Source organism: Engraulis encrasicolus, chromosome 22 (genome assembly GCF_034702125.1).
Source record: "Engraulis encrasicolus isolate BLACKSEA-1 chromosome 22, IST_EnEncr_1.0, whole genome shotgun sequence".
Taxonomy (NCBI): Eukaryota; Metazoa; Chordata; class Actinopteri; order Clupeiformes; family Engraulidae; genus Engraulis; species Engraulis encrasicolus.
The window spans coordinates 26032451-26050637 of record NC_085878.1 but is presented as its reverse complement, the minus strand read 5'-3'; the positions used below and the strand labels follow the sequence as shown (position 1 = coordinate 26050637).

Sequence of the window (18187 nt, the reverse complement as noted above, 5' to 3'; positions counted from 1 at the left end):
GCTGTTGCACTGAGGGTCAATTTGTATTGTTTATTTATTTATTTATTTTTTTAATTGAAGAGTGCCACACCAAACTTATGGTTGGTCATTTCTACTTGTATCCCATGCTATTATGACACCATTACTTAAAGATCTCAATTTTTTATTCTGCTGCACTAAGCTATTTGGCACTGATGTGCTGCAACTGCCCACATAAACAAGGCCAGGGCTCTTGCGCTGAAGGTCAGTGAGTACTTTTGTTTAGTTTTTGTTTGAAGAACTCCAAACCAAACTCGTTGTACACTTCGTTATGTTGCAACCGCTGACATAAACAAGGCACTGTACTGATGGTCAGAACTTTTTCTTTTTCTTATTTTGTTATTTATTTCTGTGGACAGTCAATGAGTGGGGAGAGAGAGATGGGGAAAGATCTGCAAAGGACCTGGGCCGAATTCAAACTCTGGTCGCCAGTGTATCAGCCCAGTGCCCTACCGTTATAGCCACGGTAGGGCCACTGATGGTCAGGATTTAGGGGCTGTTATGTGCCATTGTGCCGTTCTAGAACCATTCTGTTTTTCGGATTTGTTTTTGTGATAATGTTTGAACGAGTGGAAGGATTCAGATCTTGTTTGCTTACACTACAGATTTACAAACTGATAACATTTTTGCTAATGCTTACAACAAGAGCAATTTTCAAGATGGTAATTTTTTTGTTGGGGTGATAGCTTTTGAGCGTATTGACAGATTTGCACAAATCCTGTGTACCGAGACCAATGCTTTCAGCGTGCCCATTTTTTTCCTGATTTAAGCTCATGATTTGCTGTACTTAAATCATGTCCTCCCCATATATTGAGATTGCCGTCCAGGTCTTGTTTAATAGTCTGGAAATTGTGAAAATCTTGCACTTCTTAGCAAGTTTCAGTTTTTTGGCAGGGTGTTGTTGGGTATTGACCCAAGGTTTCCAAAAATCAATCAATAGAAGTTGGTGATGTCGCCTGTTCGCCAGCATCTAGAAAACAAAATGGCACCTGCCTAAAATGAAAAAAGGATGTATCCAACCTTATTTTAATCTGAAATTGTTGTATGGCCCAACTTTTCCCTTTTGATTTAATACGTTTGATTTAAGAAGTTGGAACCGCCAAACCTTAGACCCATACCAAACATCCGGCCAAAAATCCGAAAGGTGTCAAGAAGTGCCCAAATGTTATTATGAAAATTCACAAATTCCCTCCAGACTACAAAATGCCCTTCTTGTGATTAGTGGTGATGGGTTCCCTCATGGGATTTCTTTCCCCTTCATTTCAGCAGCCGAGAAAGAAGAAAAGCTCAATGTAATTTTTCCTGCATTAGGAAGAAAAAGCTGAAAAGGTCTTTGATGTGCAGTCGCTCGCAGGAAATCCTCTCAGTTGCCTCCAGTGAGCTTCCGCTTGTCAGACCTTGACCTGAAAAAGCTCTTAGACTCTCTCTCTCTCTCGCTCTCTCTAGCCCTCTCTCTTTTGCTCTCTCTCTCTCTCTCGCTCTCTCTAGCCCTCTCTCTTTTGCTCTCTCTCTCACTCTTTCACTCCCTCTCTCTCCCCTTTCCCCCTTAAGTATCTTCAAAAGACAGACAGAATATTCTAGAGTGTCGATGATGGATCAGTCCAAAACATTTTCTTCCGCTCCCCCAATCGCCCGAGGCGCCCAATTATCCACATCATGGTGATCACCAGTGTCATCAGCGTTGCTTACGGCTCTTTGGGTTTTCCCGTCTGGGGCACCAGAGCTGCTACATCAGCGCATCGCACACCACACTACACGACACCACGCTACGCCACTGATGTCTTCCACAGGTGTGAACTGAGGAGCACAGCGCCTTAATATGATTGATGCCCAGTCAAGACACAGACACCTGGAAATCGAGGGAAAGAGCGTGCAAAGGATGGAAGGGGTGGAAGGATGGAGTGATTCAGGGGAGGGATGGAGGGGGTAGGTGGTGTCTTGTTGGGGCCTGTTGGCTTGCTGCCCCTCCTCCTCCTCCTCCTCGTGCTCTTCTCTCCTTCTCGTTTTCTCTCCGTCCTTCTCATCCCGCTGCTGGTGTCGGTGGTTGCGTGTCTGGGGCGATGAGTGAGACTCTTGAGGAAGGTGCCAGGGAGCCTGTAGATCACTCTCACTCCCGCGCCTTGTCAGGCGAGCCTGTCGCTGCCCCGCCACAGCAAGATGGAGGGTGAGGGGTGGGTGATGGGGGTGTGTGTGGAGATTTGGATGGGGTAGTGTTTTTAGCAGTGGATGCTTACTTGACTGCCAGCCACTTTTCACACTTGCACGAATGCCAATCTCACTCTCCTTCTCTCTTGCTCTCTCTCTCTCTCTTTCTCTCTCTCTCTTGCTCTCTCTCTCGCTCTCTCTCTCTCTTTCTCTCTCTCTCTCTGCTTGCACACATTTACATTCACACTGTCAATGATCCGACCTAACATCACTGGAGCTCAGAAGGTCTTGGATATGGGGAAGTGTATTTGTCACGGGGGATTTAATATTTCAGGATATTAGGATGTGAAGCTCATTTTTCTGTCAGGACGTTTTAGAATGGAGTGGCAGCATTTTAAAGGTGTGACCCATTGTGGTCTAGATGTTAGAAATGGCGTATGTCTTGGGGATGAGGAGGGGGCTGTTTTGTTCATTGCATGTACACGCTCCAAGGGGCAGTTCAATGGCTCTGTGAAAGACATGAAGTGGGCATGTCCCTTGAGATGCAATGCCATTATGGCGATTAAACCCCAGCAGTGCTGCTGACAGCTTTGGTGGGGAATAGGACAACATTATCTGAAAGGCCACCCCTCTCTGTACATACAATGAGGCCCAATTTTGTGCCCCCTCTCTCCCTGGGCCGAGGACAACTGACCCCTTTGCCTCTCCCTGTCATCTGCCCTGAATCCTGGACCTGAGTTTTGCTCTCGACCTGAAGAGTGAATAATGGCGACTGAGATACATGGGTGTCTCCACTAGGACCAGTCCTCATCTTATCTGAAGTTGGGAGTTATTTTCAGGGGATTTTTTGCTGGTTTGGGAAGTTCCAGACCTCTTAGTCAGATAGCCGCAGAATGTATTAAGGGACATTGTGGTGCCTGACTCTCTTTATAGCAGATCATTGGAGACCCAAGCCAGTAGGAACATTTTTGTTTTTACTTAAAGAAAGCATGTTTTTAAATGACTTCATTTTCTTATATGATTGTGTTTTTGATGTTTTACAAACAATCTTTGTATGTATTCTTAGCTGCTAAAGCATGTAGTATGAAGATATTGTCAAGGTTCAGACATAACATCAGATGTAAGCTGTACAGGCTAATCCTTTTCAATTGAAGAACAGTTACATGAGGGTAGTGTGTCTACTTGTTTAGCAGTCTCAAGGGAGTCAACATTTAGGGCAGTGCTGCCTGGTCTGGGCTCAGCAGTGGTGGTGAAATCAGCTGATATTTATATACTTTATATACTAGTTTCAGGCTACCAGTGTAGTGTGTAGTGTCGTTTATGGTCTTTCTCAGGGTGGTGCACAGAAGTTTGACTTTCGGGAAGCGCTGGTCTGGTCTGGGTTCAGCAGCAGTGGTGGTGAACAAGCTGACCTTACTGTGTTTGTATTGTAATCATTTAGGAAACGGTGTGTCTCAGGAGGGATACAGAAGTTTTAACATTTTGGGAAGTGCTGTTCTGGGCGGTGTATCAGCTGACCTTTACTGGACGACTATGAGTCACGTAATCCCTGAGGCAGACCTGTGTCTTATTAAAGTTTGCTCTGGAGGACGAAGGAGAAGGGGCCCCAGGCCTTAGAGGTCAGAGTTCATCGATGAGGCTGCTGTCAACACAAAGTCATTGATGGAGTGCTGTCCCCCACGTCTTGTCTCGTTGCATCATGAGATGTCTGGCCGAAGCATGTCTGCCCTGACGTAGGGCAGCAGAGCCAGCTGATGTCTTGTTGAAAACACCCAGCAGCACCCATTTAGTTTTTGGCGACGACCTTAAGTAGGTACTAACTGTCCTCAGCAGAATTTCCGTGAGAACAAAATGACGTTGGTTCGGTTGAAGCACAAAACTTTTTTTTCCAGTGCCGCCTTGTATAGGTAGGCTACTACTATTGTACAAGCCAGAATTTCCATAAGAATAATTCCGATGACGTCTGTTCTTCTGTTCCCTCTTTTTTTTCCCTTGGCAACGGTGAGTGTGATGACAGAAGTGTGTCATTTCTAGCATCTTGGCCATTCCACACTCCTCCCAAAATACTGTCAGGCCGTCACCTCCACAAGCCCCACATGACCAAAGCAGCCACGGCTAAAGCGGTAGCGAAAGCAGCAGCAGCAGCAGCGGCGGCGACGGTGGTGGTGGCGGCTCATTGCTGAAGTCCCAGCCGGCGCGTTTGTGGTGGCGGGTTTATTTAAGAGAACAAACATCAGGGCGTTAAAAGCAGCTCCATTTTAGTTCCTTTGTTTCCATGCGGGAGAGCAGTTTAGGTAAGCGGACACCCATGCATTTCATATGACTGGTCATATGAACGAGAATGAGGTAGAGGATGAGAGAGGGGAGATTGTGTGTGTGTGGGGGGGTGGGGGTCCGTGTGTATGTGTGTGTTCGCTCGTTTAACGCCACTCTGCCCGCGGACGAAACCCGAGCAGTGGCTGACGCATGGGGTGTGTAAATGAAACGCGTCCATATACCCCCCCTTTACCGGCACCCTCCTCCACCTCCCCCTCCCCCAAACTCCCACACACCTCCCCTCAGCACCCCCCACAACATCCTCCCACCCCCCCTGCAGTAGACCACCCCGCCTCACCCTGCCTCTCTCCCCTGGCTGCTCTGTGGAGCTCTGCTCCAAATAAAAAAGACTGAAAACTGACGTCTTCCTTTTGGAAATAGCTGGTACGTGCTGTAATGTTGAAGGCCAAGGTGTGATGGTGGTGATGTGTGTGGTGTAGTGTAGTGTACTGCAGTTTAGTGTAGTGTACTGCGCTCCCAGACAGCTGATTGTAAAAGAGCCGACACATAATCCAGCTACCGTGCAGGCCGGATCAGCAGCTCTGCTTCCACACTGGGCATCACAGCGCCCAGCCAGCCAAAGGCTTTGAGTTTTCCAACATTTAGAGACACACACACACACACACACACACACACACACACACACACACACACACACACACACACACACACACACACACACACACACACACACACACACACACACACACACACACAGGCAGGGTGTGGGGTGTGTGTGTTGATGGTGGGTTACTGGAGGGTACCAAATGGGCTAGTGGATGGTTAAATCTGCAAGCGTATAATCCCCCTCCTTAGGTTAATATTTCTAGATGGGGTGGGGGTGGGGGAATGGGGGCTCGCTTGCACTGACTCTTGCTCTCTGGCTGGCGTCCTCGTCGTATGTACGGTATTTGACGTGAGCCGGGAGGTTGTTTCTCTTGCCTGGCCTTGTTTCGTGCGGGATTGACACCCACCGCAATTACTCATGCACATAGCATGCTATGGCTCGGGGGGTTATTCTTAGTGCCTGTCTGCAAATCAGTCATGGGGGAAAGGTTGGAGGGTCAAAAAATAAAGAGGTAACCAGTGAGAGGGGCTGTGTGTGTGTGCGTGTGTGTGTGCAGTGTTTACCGGAGAGGGGAGGTATTTTAAAACCCAGGAGAGCTCACATATTTACCGGGAGGGGGTCGGCCGAATTTGCCATTTGGCCGTCGGGAGAAGCACAGGACAGAAGCCGGCACTTCTGCAGGTCTTCCTCTCTCTATAGAGAGAGAGGGAGCAAGATAGGGAGAGTGTGTGTGTGTGCATATTTTGACTGACACTTGGTCGTGTGACCGTGTTCTTGTAAGAGTGTGTGTATGTAGGTGACTGCGCGCACACACATGCATACGACAAAGCCTTTGAAGAGGCCAGCACATGCACACAGGCAGCTCAGCTTAGCCCAGCTCAGTTGACTGAGGGACTGAGCCAGGAGTGGATAGACTAGAGGCAGAGGGGAGAGAAGCAGAAGCACCAGCAGCAGCAGGAGGAGGAGGAGGAGGAGCAGGATCAGGGGGGCTGTCCCGGGGCTGGCCCCCCGTCTACTACACTCACCCATCCGCCCGCCCGCCTCCCTGCCTGCCCGCCCGCCCGCCCAACTGCCAGACCGCCTGCTTCTGTGTTTGTGCACCAGTGCATTCGTCTGTGAGTGTGTGTGAGGGTGTGTGAGCAAAGCCGAGAAGTACAGTACAGTGCAGTCCAGCGCAGCGCAACACAGTGCAGGGATGAGGGAACAGAGATTGGAGCTCCACATAGACTGGGAAGCAGTAGTGGGAAAACTCTGCCCCGGTTACTACTGCTGCTGCTACTGCACGTCCCTGGTCTGAAGCGAGGCGCTGGCTGTCTATGCTACCACAGGAATCAACAGAAGGACAACACTGACTTTTTATTTTTTTACTTCTCCAGCAACTCAAAAGAAGAACTGTCAGCAACACGCCACTGGCTGTGGCTGTGTGAAGCTTTTTTTAGAGTTTTTGTTTTCATCTGCTTTCTAAGAAGAGAATCCCGAGTCCCCCCCCCCCTCAACTCGCTGGCTGAGTGACTTTCTGTGTGCAGAAAGGACAGAGGGGGGGTATAACTACTACTACTTCTCGATCGCTTCTTCTTTAAAAAGAAAGGAACTTCAGCAAAGTTGGCGGGCTCTCCTTCCCTCAGGACCAGCAGCACGGCCAGTGCCACTGCCACCATGAGCCGATGGCTGAAGTGCACCTCCACATACTTTGTAGGTACCCAGAGAGGGGAATTTGTAGTGGCTTTTAGTAATAATAGCACTGTTATTTCTATAGTGCAATTCATACAAACATGCAGCTCAATGTTAATTTTTTCATGTACGGTCAGTGGTTTTTTTCCCCTGTTTTGTTTGCTACAGACGTGGATAGTAGTGTGGGGAATAGGGCAGAGGAAGTGGGTTGGTGGGGGAGGCTGCAGGGGGTCGCTGATCTGGGATGGGGAGCGCGGGATGGGGAGGGGGAGAGTGGGGGAGAGGTTATCAGTTCTCTGGGACAGCACTGTTTTTCAGCATCATAATATGTGTGTATGTGTGTGTACTGTGTGTGTACACACTGTCATGTCTGTGTGCATGCAAGTTCAGCCCTGGACAAAGAGACTGCCATATGGTACCCTGAGCAGCTTAAGGGCTTGTTTTAACTCGTCGGCAACAGAGGAGACTCCTGGCAAGCTGGCTATTTCTCTCCCTTCGTTTATTAAGCTGGCCGTCCGACCGTCCATCCCTCCCCCCCTATTGTTGCGGAAAATTGTTTGGGTTTGGGTTTGGGTTTTGTGTGGCCACTGGGCTTTGCAGAAGTATGCGCTTGTCAGTTTTTTATGGAAGCTCATTTGCTATTGGCTGCCAACAGAAACGGGAAGTTTATGAGCTGTGGCTGATTGTTTACCTTCAGCATAATGACTCTGTAACCGTAACTAAACTTCTGCATACCAGCATTGTGTTTGTGTTCCCATGTCGCGATGCCATGTCCTTCATGATAGTCTGGTGTTGTGTCAACAGTGTCGAGTGAAATATATATTTATATATATCCCTCATCACTCACCATAGCCATATCAGATCAGCAGGCTGACTAGCCGGCTAGCCTATCTGTAGACTGGACTGTCAAGTGGCGCTGGTGTTATGAGTCACAGTCATGAACATTGTTGTTGTCTGTGGCTGTTTTTGACCACACTCTTTAGATAAAAGTGTCTAAGAAGGAAATTATGACAATGACAACAGTAGCTATTTTTATTCCCCTGTCACCACATGTGATATTGTTTCACACAGTTGGTACAGAACAAAAAGTTTGACCATTTGTGTATAGATATGATGTAATATATCCTAATATAGCATCAAAATAGTATAATATAATATGCTATGCACTATATTACGCTATATGCTAAACGCTGTGTACATGCAATACTAGGCACCATACGCTATAATACTCTGTAATGTAATTCTCTCCCACAGAACACAGACTGGAACAAGTATGACGACCGGCTGATGAAGGCGGTGGAGCGCGGCGAGGTGGACAAGGTGGCTGGCGTGCTGAGCAAGAAAGGAATCATCCCCACCAAGCTGGACGTGGAGGGGAGATCTGCGTAAGTACAATACAGCAACTCTCACCGACACTCCCTTAAACACTCCAACTCTGAACACTCACTCACACTTTCGCATTGACAGATACAGGGCTCATACACATACAGTTACACACACACACACACACAGACAGACCTGCCTGAAGAAGACCCTGGCGGGTTGAAACACATTGCTTTTTAAAATAAACCATTTCATTTTGAGTGTCATTGTATCTATGTCTACTTATACCACTTTGTCTTGCATGTGACCATAGTATAGCAGGATGTGCATGCATCTACTTAGTTAAAAATACACACAGACCCACCCATACTCTCTCTCACACACACACACACACACACACACACACACACACACACACACACACACACACACACACACACACACACACACACACACACAACACGACACAACACAGCACAACACAAACATGTGCGTACACACTGACACACACACAAACAAATCTCCCAGCGGCCTTTCACCTCTCTATCCGTGCCTGACACGGCCTTGGCCCTCCAGGTCCTCTGTCGCCTGGCCATAAATCTCTAGCAGTGGGCACCACTCAGCACAGCACCACTACACACACACCAGCAGCAGCAGCAATACACACACAGGCAGCGGCTCGCCCGCCGCATACCCAGACATATGAACATTTTTGTTGTGTTAAGCATGAGCACATAGTGCTGTTATTCCTGTGGTTTTCCTTCCTGCTGTGAACCAAAAATGGAATGGCCGTAGAGACCCGGTGGCTCAGGCAGTAAGAATGTCTCTCTCTCTCTCTGCTGTGAGGAACAGAATGGCTGTTTGTTTTTTGTTGTTTTTTTGGAGGCCCTTGTGCGGGACAATGGTGTGCAAAACAAGGTCTGCCGGGCGGGCAAGTGGCTACCGTGTGACATAGACTCCGCATGACATCACCCTGCTTTCTGCCTTCTGCCACCACCGACTGCCCCCCCTCCACTTCATTCCTCCCCAACCTGCCAACCCCACTCCTCTCCTCTCCTCTGCCCCATGACATCACCTCTAGCAGATTTGCCCCCTTCACCCTGATGCCCCCACCCCACCCCACCCTGCTCACATGCTCTCCAGCTCAAATCTCTGCGCCCCTTCATTCCTCGCCTCCTGCTGTGGACCTGTCCAGATGAAATGAGATGCATGTCAGTCTGCCAGTGCCAGCGTTCTCGACAGTGGCGTCTATCGATTTACGCTGCCTCGTCGAAATGACCTACCTTGATTTTCACTCTGTGGATGAACTACTTGTTGTTTATTACTTGTAATAGCGTCACTTTCTGCAGTTGGTGCCGGGCATGTAAACTAAGATCAGCTGTTCGGTAGCTCAACTTGATGGGCAATCACCTGCACCTGTGCGTGGAGGTGCACATATGTGCGCATACTCAGTAGCTAAAAAGGAGCTCATCTCGACAGGGAGCTCATCTCGACAGGACACCAGCACCAGCACCAGCATGCTGCCTCCTGTGGACACACATGGAAGTGATTAGGGACATTTTGATGGGGACCCTGGGTTTTCCAGAATCTATTTAGCCCAGGGCACGTAGTGTGTGTACGTGTGTGTGCATGTTTGTAATACACACTAGGGTCAGCCTCTGTCTCTGTGCAAGGGTTCAATGTGGGCCATGGCAAAGCGCACACACACACTGTGGTCTGCTCAATGGTTTTGGCCAGAGAGAGAGGGAGAGACAGAAAGACAGAAACAGCGAGGGATGAAGAAACTGAGAGTGGCGGGGGAATGGGGGGGGTGCGCCTTCTATTCGGGAGCAGGAAATGAGATGCAGACCCGGACAGATGCAGGGCCGCCCTTGAGCACACAACGTAAAATTAGAATTAGGATTTAGCGCAATTGCAGGATTTGCTCCCGGTCAAGCCGTCCAAGTCTAGGCCAGGCATCCAGCTGAGGGAGGAGGACCGCGTTTTTGAACCAGGGTGGCCGGTTTATTTTTAAAATGAAAGAAAACGCATTGCGGACAGAGGGTTTAGCGCTTCAAACCTGCCTAGCTAGACCGCTCCTGACCCGGCTGATGGTGTAGGCCTATCTTAGTGTTTCTCAACGGGGGCGCTACAGCCTCCCAGGGGCCGTTAGGGTGCCCTAGGGACTTAGTTCCCATTGGCGGGGTATTAGTCTATTTTATTTTTCAATACTAAGGGGGGCATTGGCAGGCTTATGATGAGGTCAAGGGGGTGTTTGTTCAAAAAACGGTTGAGAACCACTGGTGTAACTGATAGCTGTCTAAGGGAACTTGTTTTTTTTTTATTCTCTTCAGACAACCCCAAAAGACGGCCATACCTTTGTATAGTGGCATCTGACATGTCTTTAATTAGCATCGGCCAGGCTTTTCAGGCCTCGCCTGCTCAGTGCGCTCAGTAGGAGTCTGTGCAGTGTGCTAAGCAGTGTCGGGAGGTTGACATTGTTGTACATCTGGTAATGAGTGTTGAATCTCAGGGGGGTGTATGACACTTGGTATTTTCAGCGATGCACGGGATCCTTCCAGAACAAGCTGCCTTCCCATCGCCCCCTGAGGGAGTGTGTGTTTGTGTCCCGTGGGGGTTGGGGTGAGGGTGGTTGCGGGAGGGGTGGGGTGGGGGGGGTCTGGATTCATAATAAGGTGACAGAATTTTTGGGACCTAAATCAAGTGGGTGTACTGCCATCAAAGACGCCATGGCTGATAGAGGGGAACCGGAGCTTAGAGCAATAAACACCTGTGTGATATATGAGTCCAATTGGTTGCTGGCAACAAACCCAAGTCCCCAGCCCTCTCCATCTTTGACACCCCCCCTCCCAGGCCCCCATACTCATCCATCCATCCATCCATCCATCCATCCATGCATCCATCCATGCATCCATTCATCCACCCGACTGTTGTTGCCTCTGACATTTTTTGTGTGCGAGAGCTACGTGATGCTACGTGCCTCGCTGGAGCCAAATCTGGCCCCTCTCAGATGTGAAGTCATCCATGACGGCTTATTGTTTCACGTGTGGACACGGACATTACAGCAGAGCAGGCTGCTCTTGTACACCCCCCACCCCCCTCCCTCCCACACAATTTAATTACGCATTCTATTATTATTGTTCTTGGCGTCCCAGAATCTCTCTCTTCCTCTCTCTCTGCACAAGGTTGTTTGGTTTACTCGCTCCGAATTCTGGACCAGCTGTCCCCAGTTGGGTATTTGTCATAATTAGGCATACACATTAACGGATCAAAGAGGAAAGCTGTGCGGTGGTAAGAGGTTGGTCCGGAGGGATTCTCTCCCCGGCTGTGCTTCTCTTCTCTTCTCTCCGCTGCTCTGCTTCCTAACAATTTTAGGCCGCCACATGCTGTTGTCAAACACTCATCACAGATCATTGAGATCCACATCTCTGCAGGAATGCTGAATGATGTGCAAGTTAGTTCTCTCAGGACGCAAGAGAACTTTCTGAATGAAATGTCTTTCATGGAGAAAGTTATTATTATTATTTTTTAAATTATTATTATTTTTTAGGACTTTTATGTCTTTATTTTTGAAAGGACAGTGGAGGAGAGACTGGGAAGGATAGGCAAATGACCTGGGCCGGAATCGAACCTGGGTTGCCGGCGTAGCAACCCGGTGCCCTACCATTAGGCCATGGCAGGGCAATCCTAGAGAAAGTCATGAATTGAATTTGACAGGATGTCTCTCTTCAAAGGAGTTGTATAATTTGTCACAAGTACCATGGAAATATAAACAGATAATCAGGGGACAGCAGCAGTACTGGGGGGATTCTTGAGGAAAACGAAGCGGGGTAGACTTTAATAGGCGCCCTGTTCGTGTGTGGCCAGTCAGAAGCCAGACAGGATGGGAGTTGGATCAACTGAGGAGCCACAGCTGGGCTAGATCATCTGATGTAATTGTGTTCTGAAAGGGAAAGGGGATAGCTCTTGACTACCATGACCTGGCCAGAACTGACACTGGTGCATGATTTATGTTTGCCAGGACTTCGCCACTCCCAGATCTCATTTTGACATGCTGCTAGGAGTGAAAACAATCCCAGGCGAAATTGACTTCAGCTCAACAGGCCAAGACCTTATCAACTGCTGCTGCTTCTGCTGCTGCTTCTGGTGTCACTTTGGATTCATTTAACTGCCTTAAAGCATTGGACTATTAGAGTGACTTGGCAACACTAATTTGTTTTGGAAGGAAGATGAGCTATACACCCATGCAACTACCCATGCAGTTTGTCCCAGCTGTATACCCCCACCACCCCCAGCACCCCCACCCCCCACACACACACACACACACACACACACACACACACACACACACACACACACACACACACACACACACACAGTGACACACTCAAAGCTGACCCACCCAACCACCCACCCCCTGCTCCCTCCATTCCTGGTTTTCAAAAATAGCATAAATAATGCAGGGACTGCAGACCTGAAAGCCTGTCAGAGCAGGGCCCTGGTGCCAAGCTAAAATGACACGTCTGGGGCAACGTCCCCAACCGCGCAAGGAAAAACCAGAAGCCCGGCCGGCCGGGTCTCCGGTTAATGGGCCTCAGAGCGTTGATTGTGTCCTCTCTTGGCAAGAGGCCGAGAGGGAGAGAGCAAGAATGAGGGACAGACAGAGAAAGATGAGAAAGATAGAAAGAGGGAGGGGAGGGTGGGGGGGACAGACAAAAAATAGTTTCAAAATTAACCCAGAAAATTGGAGCACATGATGGGGGCCGACTATACTGTACGGGCTGGCGCCCACTGGACAGCACATATCATCTGAATTCCTTCATTAGCGTTGGCACTGGCAGGTCCTGCTGCTTCTCCACCAAGGAAGCAAGTGCACAGAAAACCTTTACTGTAATTACCCCTGGTCAGACTTGCATGCTAGTTGTCATACAGTATATTACTGCTCTCAAAGTTACAGTATGAAACGGAGTCTTCTGTCATTGTGATGAAAAATGCTGCTTCTGGAAGTGTGTGTGTGTGTGTGTGTGTGTGTGTGTGTGTGCCTGTGCGTGCGTGCCTGTGCGTGCGTGCGTGCGAGAGTGAGTGTGTGCCTGCAGGTCAAGGTCCTAGCTTGCGCGCATGTCGTAGCCCCATCTCTCTCTCGCTCTCTCTGCCATCAACGCTGCTTTTAATAACCGCTCCCAAAACGAGGTGGCAGTCTGCGTGGCTCCTTGGTGGTGTGTTTTTAGAGTTAATGCATAAACAAGGTCTCGGCCGCGGTGTTGGTTTGGTGGGGGTGGCTGGGGAGGCGGTGGTGGTGGTGTTGGTGGTTGTGGGAGGTTGGGGGGTTGGTCCGGCTCGCTGGGGAGGTGAGTGGGTTGGATAGGAGGGGGAAAGGAGGTCTTGAGGTTGGAAGTGAGGGAGGGGAAACGGTCGAAGGGACAGGGGGGGCATCATGTTCATTCACAAACACCCACAAGCTCACACTCTCCACTCTCCACTTCACCACCCGGCGCAGTCTGACCACCACGTCTCAGGGGACTCTCTCTCTCTCCGTCTAAGAGTCTGTCTGTCTTATGTCTCTGGTACACCAGTAAGTCTTTGTTTTTTCTGGGTTTCTCTTGTTCTTTCTCTCACTGTATCCCTCATTCTCTCTCTAACCACCTCATCTCTCTCCGAGGCTCCATTAGTGTTAAGTCTAAATGTGTTGAATCTGGTCCTTTTGCCACCCACACAGGGGCTAATGTGAAGATTTCGCTTTAAAAAAATGTGCAGGGGGGCCCTGGGGTCGTGAGAAGGAGAGAGGGAGAGAGGGATGGAGAGAGCGAGCGAGAGAGAGGGAGGGAGGGAGGAGAGAGAGAGAGAGAGAGAGGGGAGGGGAGGGGAGGGGAGGGAGAGAGGGGAGTTGGGTTTCCGTTGATGGTTCCCACCAGGTCTCCAGAGAGTGCTGATGGAGCTTATGGCGTCAGTTTTCATTGCTCTCTCTGCTGCAACCCACCCACTCCATCTCTATCTCTATCTATATGCTTTCCCTCTCTTATCTGTTTTCTCTTCCCTCTTCCTCTCAAATCTCTCAGCCTCTTCCCTCTTCCTCTCAAATCTCTCAGCCTCTTCTCCTTCGCTCTACCCCATCACCCTCTCTTCAATACATGCCTGTGTCCTCACATACCATTTCCCTCTCTTCACTGTATTCACTGTGTCCTCACAGCTCACGCATAATTCCCCCCTCTCTTTCCCTCTAATCTCCTGCAGCTTCCACCTCGCCGCGACAAGAGGACACTTGGATTGTTTAAGCCTCATCTTGGCCCACAGTGTGGACGTGACGGCCAGCGATGCCACCGGTGAGAGTCCCCCTCACTCAGCCACAACACTGGCACTCCAAACCCCCACGTCCCCATTCTGCTCTCTACTCTAGTCCACTTCACTCTGAAGGTGTCATTACATCACTATTTTCTGCCTTGCCTTGCAGGGAAAAATGCCCTACATTTGGCGGCGAGGAACGGGCAGTCGCTATGTGTGCAGAAGCTATTACAGGTAATATTGTCTGAACACAAAAGTGAAGTCTCTTTTTTTCCCCCATATCCACTTGCCCCTTGTTTGTTTCCGGCAGTTGCCAGGCATAAGTAGCTCTCTCCATAGTCCTCAAGAAGACGCATAAGAGCTATATCTTTTATTTTTCAGTTTCATGGCATCTTTCCTCTTTGGAGGAGCTACACTATAATACCGCATGGCCCTTGCTAGCGTTTCGTCCATTTTTCTCCCGTGAAAATACTACACATGCCAAATGTGGAGGTTCCCTCATGCCCAGTGGAAGTGTGTAAGCTACTGCATAAGCTGAAAACTTTTTTGGTTGAGCACTTCGTTTTGCTATGGAGGCTTGTCTATTTCAATACCTACACAGGCTCTTTTTCCTTACCCCCTAGCTGTGGAAGGAAAACAGCTTCTTAAGCTATTTAAAGCGTTTCATTAAAATGACCTTCAATTAGCCTAATGGAAATTGCCTGTGTTATTGTGGCTTGATTGGAGCCATTGTTGTTGTAGTGCCTGTTTAGGGGAAGGCGTGGCACTGTATAGGGGTTTTCTTTTGCAAAGTCTCATCTTTAATCCATTTAGACAGCTGATTACCACACATGCAACCCAATCAGCTCATTGTTACAATCAGGTTAGTAGGGGAGGATGAGAGGTTTTAAAATGTGCAGTTGAGTTCAGTGAGGCATGCCACGACCTGCGGTTAACAAATGGATGGTGTGTTTATTTGAATAAACTGTCAAGACGTCATCAACCATGTTGCTTACTTGCTGTTGATGTTTGTTTTCTCATGCGGAGTTCAAGTAAGGTGTTATGACGTTAGTTATATGACACTGCTAGCAGAACACTTTTAGTAGGCCAAGCATAAACAGGCGTTGGATCCTATCCAGTGTTCGCAATAGCTAACAAGATGTTATGTCCTTGTTTTGGAAGACATTGTCTGATTATGCTTTCATGTAGAATCACTGCACAATGGAGGTTGACGATTGATTAAGCTTGTTGAAATCCATAAATGCTTTAGGTTTAATGCCCAAGTTATAGTTTGAAACCAGATGGCTGCCCATAGCTAATGACAACCGCTAACATAAGCATTTTCATCACGTTGTTTGAGAGATTTTTTAGCTGAGGTGAGGCACAGCTTTCCCCCCACAATTGTATGCCAGTAAATAGTTATCCCAGGGTAAATATTTAATGACAACAATACAAATAGACCATTGCAAGTAGCTAATTGCCTCTTCAATGTATTGTTGTGACACATTGTTTCACTGCTGCCAGCCCTTGTAAATTTATAATGGAAGGTTTGATTAGTTGTAGCTCTATTCAGAAGCATTTGATAGGTCCAGAGCTCTATGAACTTCCTGCCAGCGGGATCCCTGCCCAGCCCAACCAGGCTCAATTCAAGAGCTTGTTGCGATGGCCCGGCCAGCCAAGCTAACTCCGCTAGTCAGTACAGTGACAAAATCAGGCCAAGACAAAAATAACCACCCCCAGCCTTTACAACACAGCAGGTCTAAAGAGATGTCAGGGCGGTCTGCCTAGCAGCCAGCCTAGGAGCCTGCTTGGCCTGCCACACCACGCCACGCCGGTGGTGGTCTTCTGTGGTCTGTGTGTGCTTTGGGCCACGGCCTGTGGCCCTGTGCACTGCAACTCGACCCCCCCGGGTCAGGGGTTGGATTGTGCATGGCAGAGGATCTGATGTCGTGGGCCGGGCAGCCCCCCACCCCCCATGGTTACCAAGCCTGCCTGCTCATCTGACTGGCAGTCACCGGTCAGTTTTGGGAGCCTTGTTGCTAGATAGAGTTGGGTTTTTTATAGAGGCCCGGGACTGGAGCCGGCTCCAAGGAGAGGAGAGGAGGGGAGGGGAATGGAGAGCAAAAGGGAGGAGTGGAGCCACTCTGTCCTACCCCCCCCACCCTCCTCTTCTCTTCTTTTCCTCTCCTCTCGGTCGGTCATGGCATCCCCAGATCCGCTGTCCGTTGCTGGGGGCCGCACCGAGCTGAGCTGAGCCGAGCCGAGGTGGGTCTCCATGGAGACTGGAATGCGGCAGCCCACTTAGTCACTTGGTGCCAGAGGGCCACTGCGGACCCTGACCTGCTGCGCCTCTGTTGCTTTAAATCACGTCCGGCCATAACAGCCACAACACTTAACACATCAGCAAATTTAGACCCCTACTCCTGCTCCCCCCTCCCCCCTCCCCTCCCCTCCCCTCCACCCCATCACACAACATCACATTCCACAGTGACATGGCTCTCTTGTCAAAAATAAACCATACAGCTGGAGTAGTTGCTGCTGGCGGTGGAATTTTGTTTGTGTTGTTTTGTTTGTTTATTTTCTGTCAACCTCCTGTCTTGGCACCGGGTGCCCTAGAGCCACTTTATGGGAGTTAGGCCATTACTTGTGTTTGCGTGTGTGTTTGACTTTGCCTGTGTGCTTAGTAGACTGTGTGGGTGGGTGTGTGTGTGTGCATGTGTGTTTGCCTGTGGCTGTGTGCCTAGTAGTGTGTACAGTATGTGGTGTATATATGTTTGTGTGTGTCACTGTCAGGGTGTTTGAATCCATGCCAGGATGTGTCATGATTGAGTTCCTGTGCCATGTCTGTCTGGCTCCCGTTTTAAAAGACCATGTGTCTCACACTCCAACATGCTACACTCGCACTCTCAGCGTCTCTCAGTCTCTCACCTTGTGCTCTGCTCTGCTCTGCTCTGCTCCTCGTCTCTCTCTCTCTTGCAGCATAACTGCCCCGTGGGGAACGTGGACCTGCAGGGGCGGTCTGCCTTACACGACGCAGGTGAGAAAATGTCTCTCTTCCTTTTCCTTTTCCTCTCCCTCTCCGTGCCATGCGTGTTTCTCTCTGTCTTTCTCTCTGCCTGTCCGTCTGTGTATCTCTATCTCTATCTCTATCTCTATGTCTATCTGTGTGTGTGTGTGTGTCTGCCTCTCTCTCTCTCTCTCTCTCTCTCTCTGTCTCTCTCTCTCTCTCTCTCTCTCTCTCTCTCTCTCTCTCTCTCTCTCTCTCTCTCTCTCCCCCTCTCTCTCTCTCTCTCTCTCTCTCTCTCTCTCGCTCTCCACTCAATTCCTCCCTCTATCTCCATCTCTCTCCAACGCTTACGCCTACGTGCCGCTCCAAATTCAATTCAGTTGAGCTTTATTGTAGTGAGACGTTTTATTTCAATGTCACAGCAGAGCAATCCACAACAAACGCAACTCAAAGCACAGAATGGATACTTGGTATTCTCTGTGTGTGATTGCAATGTTTGTATTTTCTATCTCTCTCAGCTTTTCTATATCTAGCTCTCTCTATTCCTCTCTCTTAATCTTTCTCTCTCTCTCTCTCTCTCTCTCTCTCTCTCTCTCTCTCTCTCTCTCTCTCTCTCTCTCTCTCTCTCTCTCTCTCTCTCTCTCTCTCAAACACACACACTACAGTGTCTGATTTGCATGTTCCTCACAAACCGTTTGCTACTGTTGTTTAAACCTATGGGATGATGAGTGTTATCAAATATTTCTCCACTTAATATTAAGTCCACCACAAACAACGGCCAACATCACTGACAGGGTTGCGAAAAAAAACCTCTTTGATTTCTCCCATCTGCCTTTTGATTTAGCCTCTGAAACAACAACCCACAGTAAACAGTAATAGTA

The 18187-nt window shown here is 49.0% G+C and overlaps 1 protein-coding gene across 3 annotated transcripts in view; it reads left to right on the top strand.

Annotated features, from left to right (window-relative positions):
- Positions 1–18187, top strand: part of uacab (uveal autoantigen with coiled-coil domains and ankyrin repeats b) — a 65028-nt gene that overhangs the window by 20113 nt on the left and 26728 nt on the right. Inside the window, exons 1-5 of one of the 3 annotated variants that reach the window (XM_063188410.1) lie at positions 5392–6739; positions 7973–8103; positions 14273–14361; positions 14490–14554; positions 17279–17336. In XM_063188410.1, the coding sequence (XP_063044480.1) occupies positions 6704–6739; positions 7973–8103; positions 14273–14361; positions 14490–14554; positions 17279–17336 (379 nt within the window). In that variant the 5' untranslated portion in view covers positions 5392–6703. Of the gene's footprint in view, positions 1–5391; positions 6740–7972; positions 8104–13506; positions 13614–14272; positions 14362–14489; positions 14555–17278; positions 17337–18187 lie in introns of those variants that run through there. The other 2 variants (XM_063188409.1, XM_063188411.1) reach the window with 2 other exon arrangements.